The sequence below is a fragment of the Triturus cristatus genome, chromosome 6 (assembly GCF_964204655.1).
Source record: "Triturus cristatus chromosome 6, aTriCri1.1, whole genome shotgun sequence".
In the NCBI taxonomy this organism is placed as follows: domain Eukaryota; kingdom Metazoa; phylum Chordata; class Amphibia; order Caudata; family Salamandridae; genus Triturus; species Triturus cristatus.
The window spans coordinates 1148803277-1148815575 of NC_140589.1; the positions used below are offsets into that span (position 1 = coordinate 1148803277).

General features: G+C 45.6%; 1 protein-coding gene across 8 annotated transcripts in view; it reads right to left on the bottom strand.

Annotated features, from left to right (window-relative positions):
• MAP4K3 (mitogen-activated protein kinase kinase kinase kinase 3) overlaps positions 1–12299 on the bottom strand; it is a 1115786-nt gene that overhangs the window by 511530 nt on the left and 591957 nt on the right. For all 8 annotated transcript variants that reach the window (XM_085612074.1, XM_085612073.1, XM_085612071.1 and 5 more), the window contains one exon: positions 5996–6080. In XM_085612074.1, coding sequence (XP_085468200.1) covers positions 5996–6080 — 85 coding nt within the window. The remainder of the gene's footprint in view (positions 1–5995; positions 6081–12299) is intronic.

A 12299-nucleotide genomic window follows, 5' to 3' on the forward strand; every position in this document is an offset into this window, starting at 1 on the left:
CCTTTTATTTGCTTCTCTTTGGCGTCCTTTTTATTATCTGCACTAAAAAAGAGACGTACACTCTGCTAAAAATATATCACCAAATATGAAATGAATCTATTATATTGTGTAAATAACTATGAATTTGTAGTTTTTAAATGTAATAGTTTTTAAAAATGTTATATATATTTTAACTTTGCTGTAATGCTGTGAAATGTTTCTTTTAAATGTAATATACTTTTTATGCCTACATTGTGTTGGCAAAATAAAGTTATTCTGATTGATATCACCTCAATGCCATTGGATCCAAATGATTAGTCTACATTTCTTCTTAGGGTGTGTGGTGGAGCTAAGAATGGCGAAAGGGTGATGGCCTGACGAACTTGGAAAAGATTCACCCCTTTCAGTAGAAAGAAAGCTCGGGTCCACAAAATTAACTTATCAGGGAAGAAGGTGGTGCAAGTTGGGTTTGAAAAGAGAGCCTTAAGTTCACTGGTGCCGAGACAGAAGATCCTCCAGAAGAGACAGGTTTTATGCTCAGGAGTTCCGGGTACCACAGTCTCCCGGCCCAATGCAGGGCCACTATGATGACTTGGACCCAGGCCTTCCGGGACTACAGAACTTAAGGCAGGAGAGGTAGTGGTGGGAAGGCATACAGGAGCCCTGTGCTTCACTGTAGATGAAAGGCGTCTGAGCGACAGCTGCCTTGGAAACTCCAGAACGCATAAGTGCGGACATTGTGTGTTCCCAGTGTTGACGAAAAGCATGAGCCTGGTTTCTGTCCATTGCTGGAAGAACTCCGAGTGTAACTACCATTCATGATCCGCTAGGGATCAGCAGCGGTTTTAGCCTGCCCTGGCATTTACAAATCCTGCCATGTGGTTCATCACCAGAGAAATTCCTTGGTGGTCCAGCCACTTACAGACATGCAAGGTCTCCTGATACAGGGTCCAGGACAGCATGTTGCCGTTTCATATGGCAGTAGTCTTGTCCATAAGCATCTGTACCAGCTTTCATCAAATTGATGTGGAGTCTAGTCTCTACCGGACAGCGAAGTCGTCTGATCGCTACTTCTCCTAGATGGTCTCTCAAATCCAGTAGTGATGCATCTGGGCCCACTGCCAGCTCTGGGTGGGATTAAGGGGAAGGGTTTGCCACTGTCCAATTTACAGTCCAGTAGCCACCAGTGCAGATATTTGCAGCCTCCGCTTAAGTGTGGAGACAATCTGGCAGATTTTCTTGATGGTGTGCCCACTGAAATGTCAGGTCCCACTGCAAATCCCGCATGTGCCATCTGGCAAAAAATAAAAAAATAAAAAACACTAGTAGGATACAAGAGGCCAACAATCCCATAAGCCTCAGAGTCATCCACACTGGGATCCAGCAGAAAGGGTGAAACATCAGGATCATAGCCCGAATGTCCTTAACTCTCCGTTCCAGGAGAAAGGCACAAAATTTGACTACATCCAGAATGGCTCTGATGAAGGGAAAGTCTGCAAAGGAGTAAGGTTGGGGATGACTGGTACCCCGACCTCCGTAGAGGAGTTGCGACCACTTCTATCACTTTCTTGAACACACGAGGAACACTGGTGAGCCGAAAAGGAAGTGCTACAAACTGAAAATAATCCTGGACTACCAGGAGCCGTAGATACCGCCTGTGAGTTTGCAGGACAGGTATAAGAAGATAAACATCTTGCAGGTTCATAGTGTGTCCAAGGCAAACCAGACCTGGGCTAGCCTAAGCATCTTGAATTTGTTCTTCAGCCATTAGGCGTTGAGAGAGAGAAGATCCAAAATGGGACAAACGGCTCCATCCTTCTTCTACACGAGGAAATGGCAGTAATAAGACCCTTTTCCTACGTCTGAGGCCAGAACCTTCTCTATGGCTCCTTTGCCGAAAAGCACCTGCACTTCCTGCCATAGGACAGACAGATGGTCCTCTATCAGCCCCCCTGAAGCCCTAATGGCAGTAGAAGGTACGGCAGGGTAGAGTTAAAGGGTAGGGCTGAGACCCAGTGTACGATTTGTGGGAACCACTTGTCTGTCGTGATGCCCTGCCACCCCTGAAGAAAATATTGGATCCTTCCTCCGATCGGGTGGCTGGATAGGATAAAACTGGTGTTGCAGCTGTGGATGCTGGTGGGAGGTGAGGGACTGAGCCGTATTTTGTCCCTGGGGCCCATGTGGTGTCTGGGAACCTTTGCCTCAGCAAGAAAAGGGCTGAAAAAGTTGGGAGTAGACAGGCCCAAGAATTGCTGTGGCTCTGATCTCTTTAAAGCATTCTACGCATTCCAAGCACAATTTATCCCAAAAGGGCAAGATCAATTGAAAGGCATGTACATTAAAGATTTAAAGACGCATAGACGTCCTTGGAGAAACATGTGGACACCATCCAGGCATAGTGACCGAGAACCACACTAGTGCCCTTGGCACATCAGTTGTGCCCAGTCCAGATGATTTCACAAATTTCATCATATCGTGGCTGAGTTGAATAGCCTGTAGGAAAACAATCCAAAGGTTATCAAGGGACAGCTGCTAAAATTTTAGCCACATACCCCAAAGGGCATTGGAATAACAACCACAGAGACAGCCGACGTCACTGATCTTAGAGTAAGGCTTGTGAAGGACAAAATTATTTTGAAAGTCCCTCATTGTTTGGACTCACAGTAGGGAGGAGTGGTGGGAAAAGCATTCAGATTGACCTTGCTGGTGGAAGCTTGAGCCACTGGAAGCTTGAGCCACTAGACTAACCAGGGTGGGCTTCAGCCTTAGGAATGCAGGGTCACCAGGTGCAGGGCAATGGCGACAGGCAACGTGTCTATTGACTCGCAGCCCTAGTGTCCAAAAGATGTCAGTCAGTACCTCCTTGAATGGTAACTGGCAAGTCGAGAGCATGGCCAGGTTGCAAAACATTTGTCAATACATTCGTTTTCACTTCTATTTTATGCACTTCCACTGTACCGTTAAGGTTTTTTCAGGTTGCCGGTGGTACTGAATCTACATAGTCTCTACCAGATAAGGCATTACCGAAGGTTAGTAACTTGTTCTAATGATATAGACTTCTAGCCGCAACTCTGAAGATCCAGGAGCTCAGCTGCCCTTCTCATCTGCATAGCAAATGAGGCTCCCTCCTCCGTAGCCATGGTAAGAGGAGAGAACAAGCCAGTATCAGGGGAGGTGTCCAGTCTATTCGTCAAATCCTCACACCTGGTGTTCTCATCGAGGTCCAGGGGCTGGTATTCATAAGGGTCCACTCACCCCTCCCAATTTTCCCCAAGTCCTAGCCCATAGCAATAGGGCACAGTCTCCTGGAGGGAATGGCTCCAGTCGGCATTAGACAACGCCCATCTGGCTCCGTGCCGGGGTCGGGTATAAGAATGGGGGTAGTGACGTTGGTAATGAGGCCAGAGGTCGAGGCAGCTTGACCGACATCGGGATGGATCCATTAATTGATCCACGGGGCCCGACTTGAGCCTACATCACATGTCGAGTGGCAAGGAGCTTGAGGGATCGCTCTCTCAAGGTTTTGGGGGGCATGACAATCGACGCAGGTCTTGGCATCATCGTCACGCTCGAGAGACCAGAAACAGAAGTGAAGTGGGTCCCATCACTAACTTTTGCCAGTGACGAGCACTACAGATCTTAAAACCAGCGTTCCTTGTAGACATCACTGCCACACCAGGAGACAATGTCTCAAAACATTATTTGACAAAAGGTAAACAAATCTGTCAAAAAAGTCACTGGGTATAGCTCTCACTGAATCTGCACTGACTGCCACAGAAAGAAAAGAGCGGACATCAGCTCGTTGGGGTGGCAATGAGCATGACACTTACAGCACAGACAATGCCAGGCGGTGCACAGGAGTACTGCTGGGCAATTTAAACAGGAGAGCCTGTAGACCATTCTCCCAGAGAGAGGTAAAAGGCCTGTTCTGCTATAACATTAACATGCTGTCAGCACCATCAGTCAGTTCTCTGTCACCATCACTATAATCACTTCCTCTTTCTGACCCCAAACTCCCCAGTATGCCATTTAGATTTCCGCATTTCACAATTCTCGTGCCACACTACTGGAATATTAAGCACTTCCATGCAACTTCTACATTCAGACCTCTCTACAATAAATATTTACTTCAGGAAAAATCCTGTAGGCTCTAAGTAATTGACCAAAGTAAATATAAATGCACCCCACAAGACATACCAATCACTCTTCTGTGAAATGTTTCTTATACTGATCAAAGCAAACCTACCTTCAATTTCCTCTGGCCAAACATACTGTCACATGATTTGTCTTATACAAAATGACCAGATGCCTTTAACAGGTAGACGTGTGTACCACAGTTCTCCTCCTCCCCCTGCTACTACTTCTCCAAAACCTCTTTGAAAACCTTTATCAGGATCTTTCACTCCAATGGAGAATAGCAGCGGGGAGAGTAACCTTCTCACTTTGTGAAATGTGATTAGCTCAGACCGGTGTTTCTTCCAAATTATTCAGTCTTTGTGCTCCCTTCAATTATGCAGAAGGCCTCTCCAAAGACACCCCAGAAACATCTAGGGGAAGAAGGTTGATGAACTGTTACAAAATGGGGCTGTAAAGTGGGCTCCTTGAAGTAAAGGATGTTCTGTACAAGGTCAAAATGGTTTCAATAGATTCTTTAGGAATTAGAATCATGACTATATGATATCATTGGGTCACACACTGAATCCTGTCCTTAAAAGGGCCATTTGAAACATCCTTTCAAAAGCCCTCCTAGTAGAGGCTTCTTGTTTCTCAAGTTAGCGGGCTTTGGATTTGATAGTGAGCAACACTGTAGGAGTACAGACTGCCCGCTCATTAGAAAACCCACTGCAATTTCCCCATGCTGACACAGACTTAACCCACGGCATTCTACCTGGGCTGGTGCCGTGTTCTTCCTTCTCTGCACTCCTGGAGCAGGAAAGGTTCTCGGCACACTACTCTGAGACAGCTGCAAGGCAATTACAGCCCTTCAGCCTTTCATCAAGAAATAGCAGGCCCGAGCCACGCCCTGGACTGGCATCAGCCCTACCGCCCCACAAATTCTCAAGGACTGAAGGCATCAAATCGCAGGAAAAAGGTTAGAGGGACATTATTACCTTCTCGTGTTCAGCTGAGGTTCCTGGCCACCAGAATAAGACATGACCATCTATCGCCTCTTAGCTTTTCCTCCGTGTTTTTAGACATTTAGAGAGCAGGTGACTCAGTGTCATCAAAGCTGCAGCTAGATTTTATAATCATTACCAGGTACTCCTTGGAAAGACGTCCATCATGTTTTGCCCACTCACATCTGGCTACAATGTCACTCATATGCAGTATTTCTGCCTCCAAAGGCCACTTTCAACCAGTTACAGGAAGAAGCTAAACACTGTTCAAGAGAATACTATTTTGACTTTTTAAAAGGAGGTTAATGTATTACACATAATACTGTAAAGCATAAACTTTCTAACACGTCTTTGGTTCGAAGTATTTTTTTTTCAAGAAGTGATGAAAATGAGATTTTTGTGAAAAAAGGGTTTCGGATAGCACCTATGCGTTCTATAATCTGTTTCAGAGAGGATGTGAACACGATTTTTTGAGAAGAGTCAAATGATTAGGAATCACCTGCCCCTGGAATCTTCTGCCTTGTACAGCCAGGTGCTCTGTTTATAAAGTAGTGCATGTCAGATGATATCTTTGTATGGGAGATATGGTGACAAAAAAACAGTGCTATGGCATATTAGAGTGGTTTTTCAAAAGAAGGATAACAAAGAAAGCAAAAAACACAACCTGGCTTCTCATTGCAGTCTGACAACGAATACCCATTACTGAATAAGACAAATGCTACCTTACACAAATCTCAAATTAAATAAATATATTTGTAATTAAAATTCATAAGACACTACCTATTAGATGAAGTGTCACACAATGAGCATAATGCTACAGATTCCAACACATCAAGAGAAAAGTGAGATTATAACAATTCTAAAAAAACACACAGTTTAGAGCAATTGTACAATACCTCTAGTGTCTGGATTGATCCAGGACGTTGCACAGTGAATCTTTAAAGGACATCCATTGAACACCTTTGAAAAGCAAGCACCCATCTGAAAATAAACAGGAATGATTGGGATCGATGAGCAAAACTTTAAGGATTTTCATTATCATTTTTATTATCACTATTATGGTAACTATAAACCATAGAGTAAAATTTACGAAAAACATACCAATTTAACTACACTTCACAGTTGATGCGGATACGCAGAAACAAAATGAACTCCATGTGATCTTGAATATCACAAAATGACAGCATAATGTTTATGCAACCTAAAAATAAATTGAATTTCTAACACTGAATTATTAGGTGATCACATTGATTATCACAAACTGAAAGCTTGCAACGTCAGTTCTTTTAATGGGTTCAAAGTATTCTTTTCATTGAACAACCTATACTAAAAAAAAAAAAAATGTTCACTCTTCCAAAAATCTCTCAGTGCAAATTTCCACTGGCAATGAGCCCCGTTCGTTCTTGGGTTTGGGTGCAGAGTTAAAATATGAGCAAACTATTCTGTTTGCAAAAAACAAGATAGGTACATAAGGTACCAACTTATCTATGATGTTAAGAACCGACACCTGTGTGAACCTACATTTCAGGAAGCAGTATTTTCTTTAATATTAGTTAAGTGAACGAATAAATACTCCTGGGGCCCTGATGTTTTAAGATTCATATTAAGAAATAGAAAATTGAGGCAAATAACGATTTGCAATTGGCGTTTTTCTAATAGGAATCTACTAAAATGCATTTGGTAAAAATGGAAGCAATTGCACGCCAACTTCTACAGAATACATTGGTATTATGTGAATCAATCTATGTATTAATAGGTTGGTTCACAAATACCGATTCATAGTGGGTCGCAATTCGACATAGCTCATTAATATGAATCAGGTAGGTCGCATATTGAGACCCTCTACAATTGGTTAAAGTCAATGGCATAGTGGCCTGCTGAGTCAGCACATCACCACGTCTGGGATTGCTTTTATATAAAGCACTTTTTTTAAAATCCAGCCCCGTTTTCCTAGAAGGAAAAAACTGCTCCATCTCACAAAGGAAAATCAATACTTTTATTTAAAAAAATTTGTAAGCAGGCAGTGGTCCTGGTCCAAAGGACCACTGCCTGCTCATAAATAATGTTTTTTTTTACATTTACAAAGGAGGAGGTGCCTCTTCGGGAACCCATCTTGTTTACAAGTTCTTGCCACCACGTTTGATTTGGTGGGAAGAAATTAATGTTTTGAAACCAGACTTTGGTCGCAACCCATTAATATACAAGATAAATGTAAGGAACTGCCTCTTTCTGTATGGTCACCCCCAAGGTTTTCGACTGATGCTGCTGGTTAATCCACTCAGAGTGCTCTGAGGCCTGTTAACGAAACTCCAGTGCCAGTGCCTTGACCCTAATGTATGTTGAATTGGCTATACCTAATTAGGAATGGTTAACTTACCTGGAAGTTCAGAGTAAATGGTATAGATTGTACCACAAAATGAATACTAAGGTACTCTTTTTGAATAGTTCGGCCAGAGATACCCAGCTTAACTCCAGGCATAATAATGCTTGCAGTGTAGCATATAATAAAATCACATCTCCACAAATCTATTCAAACTCTGGTCTGAGATGGAAAATTCATATTGGTTTAAAAAACAATCCCCACATTTCCAGATTTGCTGCAACACAACAGTAAAGGTCATTGCATACTTGTTCAAATAACAAGGAGCAGTTACTGCTCCAGCTCCCTCCCGCAGCTTCTGCAGGTCTCCCACTGCCGCTAATGAGGTTCTCTGTGTGCTGCTCTTGGCGGCACCTCACCTCCCCTGCTCACCGCAGCTCGCCCAAAGTTATTCAATAAGGATTGGTCTGGTCACAAAGAGGCTGCAGGTTTGGACAGGGGGGCCAGTTGGTCTGAACCAACAAGGGGGCTCAGATCTCACGATGTTCTGTAACGTGGGGACACCTTTGGTCCTCAAAGGAGACACTTGCGATTGAGGGAGCCTGAACACAGAGGCTGCAGGCAGTATCAAGAAGTCCACAGAAGTCAAGCCCAAGGTAGCCTTGATCTCTGGTAGGCCAGGGGACCATTTGTTCACTTCAGCTCGGGCTAGGCGGCTCATGTGCAGTGGTGCTTTCAGGTGTCGGGTATTGGCGGTCCAGAGTCCTCACAGGTCTCTTGGGGGGCCTGCAGGATGCAGGGAGGCAGTTCCGCTGCTACACAGGAGTTCATGAGTCTTGGCAGAAGTGCTGGCAGTTCTAACAGGCTTTTGGAGGCATAGCAGCTTGCAGGGTGAGTCGATGTTGGCGCAATTGTCAGGAACAGCAAAAAGGATGGCAGGGTTGGTGCCTAGTCATTTGCTTCTTCCATAGTTCTTTGCAGCTCTTCGATCTTTTTTTTCTTTTAGGTCGGCAGTAGCTGATTTCCTGGTGCCAGAGGCTCCCCTAAATACTAGATATAGGCGCGTCAGGTGAATATAGGGTAGTAGGCAATGGGCTACTTACCCCTGGGGTCACAACGTGCCCTATATGACCACTTCCAGTGGGAAGTGGGCATAACCCTGTCCCAGAGTTTTCGAAGTTTACCATCACAAAGATGGTAGACTTCTGATTTTCGTATTCACTTCAGGTAGCCCACCTTAGAAGTGGAACTAGCCCGAAGGTGAACACACCTTCTCTAACTACTAATTTTCCCACCTGTCCAGGTGCTAAATGGGCCCTGGACATAGGAGGTCGGCATCCTCTTGTGTGAGTGGAGCCAGATTCGCATACCAAAGGCAGTGGGATCTTTGAAGCTCCCTGCATTAGAATGCTAATTCACAGGACATCCTGTGGGAGGGGTTGTAAACACCCTGTGCCCGAGCAAGCTTTGTTCTTGGCCTAGCCCCTGGGGGTCAGAAACCTGTCTGTGGTGGCAGGCCAGCTAGGATCAGTCCGTCATCACACTAGTAGTTGGTATATTTTCAGGGGGCAATCCAATGGTGCCCTCTTGAGTGCATGTATGAATAAATCCATCACTGGAATCCATGTGGGCTTATTAAGACAAGATCTTTGAAACCAAACATCTTGGGTTTCAGTGAAGTCCTCATGTAGCTGTGGGAACTCGTTTTCACCAGTGTCCAGAACATGTACTTTAAAATGGCTTCCCTGATCACTTGCACTGGCAGTAATTGAACTGACCAGGACAAGCCTGCTCATGCAGATATGTCCACACATATAGTATAGTGCACCCAGCCTTAGGGCAGCCAGGCCAGCTTTAGGGGTGATTTACCTATACTGCATGCAGGGTCTGCAGGCATGGCACATAGGCTGTTTGCCATGCCGTGTTTTCACTTTGGTCTGCACCAAGACACACAGCCTGCAGTGGCAGTCTGTATGTGTTTGGTGAGGGGTCCCTTAGGGTGGCACAATACATGCTGCAGCTCTTAGGGATCCTCTTTACCCTCCTTGCCCTGGGTACCACTTACTAGGGACTTACGAAGAGTGCTAAAGGTATTGCCAATTTGGGAAATAATTCTACAGTTTTGGGAAAGATCTGGCACTGGGGACCTAGTTAGTTGGTACCCTGTGCACTTCCAGTCAACATTGCATCGAATACCAGGCAAAACGTGGGGGGTGACAATGTCAACAAGCATTGAAAATGCAATAGGTCTTGCCTTTGATTAAGTTAAAGCCATTTGCTTTGCTAATGGTATTGTATAGCAAAGCAAATGGCTTTAACTTAATCAAAGGCGATACCTATTGCATTTTTAATGCTTGTTACCTATTGCTATTAAGACAACAGATTTTACAGCGTGAATTCTGTCACTCCGTCCCTCTGGGCTATTCATTAATGACTGAGTTCTCTCGTCTGGTTTGTGAAGGCGCATTGTAATACTTTGCAGACTATCATTTTCATTAATAACCAGAAGTATGTCTGTAGATTATTTTTGTAATTACATCACATAAAATGACTGTTGGGAATGATTACGCTGGTCTTTGTTTTCTATCGCAAGCCTTCGTGGTTAATGCCAGATGTTTGAATTTCTTGACTTCAGCAGTTTATCTAATGCTCCGAGAGGGTTCCAACCGACCCCAGGGGAGTCGAGCTTAGTAACCCACTCTGCCAACAACTAGTATGCCACGAGGAAGGGTAGCCTTACAAATGTCATCCAGGTTCATAATAACACTGGCTGGGACGGAGACATCAACAGGTTGTTTTAACATAACGCACATTTGTGAAAAAATGAGGAGCGTTCTGTAAATCATAAAATACCTAATTAAACAATGTGTCTTGTTGTGATCAATAATAACTGTGGCAGCAGACACTTCCTGACTCCTCCCGCTCAGAGCAAACGTAGACATTTGATATGGGCATCTTTGCGTGTAAGAGGGGAAGGGGAAAAGTGTCGGAGCCGGTTGATAGTTTTGGGATGGCGACGTGGGCAGCGCTGGGGGACAGATCGAGTGAGCATGGGACAGTAGAGAGGGTTAGGGCAGACGATATGCTGAGAGTAAACAGGTGGGAGAGAACAGCGAGTGGACGGGGCGAAGGGCAGGACGAGAATTGTGAGGTCAGGAGGAGAAAGAAAAATAATGTTTGTAGGGAATGAGGGCGGACGGACAGGAAGCGAGAAAAATTGGTTAGAAAAGATCGGGAGAGCCGCAGGGAGGAGTGAGAGTGGCCGGAGCGAGGGACTATGGAGGAGGATCAGAGAGGCACAGGGTGGGCATGGAGAGGACGGGTGAAACAGATGGGAGGGTCAGCGTAAAGGTTTAGCTGGGAGGCGCCGCAGGGAAGGACAAGGGTGTCTGCGTCTAATCCACCAAACCAAAGGAATCAAACTTCGCCCTGTTAGTAAAACTTCTAGAGGCCAGGAAATGCAATAAACCCCCTCATCCTGCAGCAGATGGCTGCTTCTGCAAGGCCGGGCGCGGGCTCTCAAGTGCGATGATGAGAATATTAATGGGCTTGCGATCCCACAGTGAGAATAGATGATGTCGAAGGATTACACTGGACATGGTTTACAGCGCACGCTTCTGTCACGGTGTGGCCTTCAAGCACAGACTGGACAAAGCTGCGTTTTAATTACAAGGGAGAACAAAGATGGCGTCGACCTGTCCACAGGGGCCGTACTAAAAGTGGACAAGGCGGGAACCAAAAAGCCCAATTGCAAATCACGCGCCAGCGTTTAACATAAATGCTGACGCTAACCAATTGAAAAGAAGGGCGTGGCTTCAAGTCAGCTTCCAAACTGTATCGATTACAAAAGGCCCTCGCATGGCGAGAGCCGCTTATGAGCGCTGCCAACGCCAGGCGAGACCTAAAAAGGGGCACTTTCCTACACATCTCCGAATTCATCACTGCGCTAGCCCTCAACTACAAGCACTACATCATCCTCTGCGACCTCAACTTCCACCTGAATTTCCCCAAAGATGCCAACTCCACCAACCTCCTGGAAACCATGAGCAGCATCGGCGTCTCCCAGCTGGCCGCCTGCCCCACACACAGCACAGGACACACATTGGACCAAGATTTCACAGCTAGCAACAGAATCAAGTTCAGCCATGTCACCAAGCTCACCTGGACCGATCATTCCACCGTCCACTTCACCATCGCAGGTTCCAAGGCTTCCACCACCAAAAAGCTGAGCTGCTCCCACCACAGCTGGAACAAAGTAACAGAGACCCAATGGACGGACGCCTTCAACTACACCCAGCCTGACACCACCACCAACCTGGAACAGGCCACCCAGAAATTTTCTGCCTAGCCATCCAGCAGCACCAAAGTTGTCCCCATGAAGTCAACCAATATCAGCAGATCCACAAAACACACCTGCTAGTACACACCTGAACTCCGGACCATCAAAAGCGAATGCAAGCGACTAGCAAGACGATGGGGCTCCGATAGAAATCCCACAGAAAAGACCACCTTCAAGTTAGCCCTCAACAGATTCCACCAATGCCTCAAGGACACAAAGAGAGATGCCCTGACAGATCGCATCAAGGCAGGCATCAACCACACCAACAAACTCGTCAGCATCGTCAGAGAGTTCTCCTGACCTTCTGCTAACGAGAACACGATCCGCCCTTCCCAAGAACTCTGCGACACACTAGCGAACTACTTCCACAACACGATATCCGTCATCTACAGCAACTTTGATCCAAAACCCACTGCCATAGACGACCTCCTGACAAAAATGAACATCATCCACAGCCACCTGATCACCTGCTGGAATCCTCTCACCATGCAGAATGCCACAGCCATCATGACCTCCCTTCATTATTTCCGGAGCACCAAGG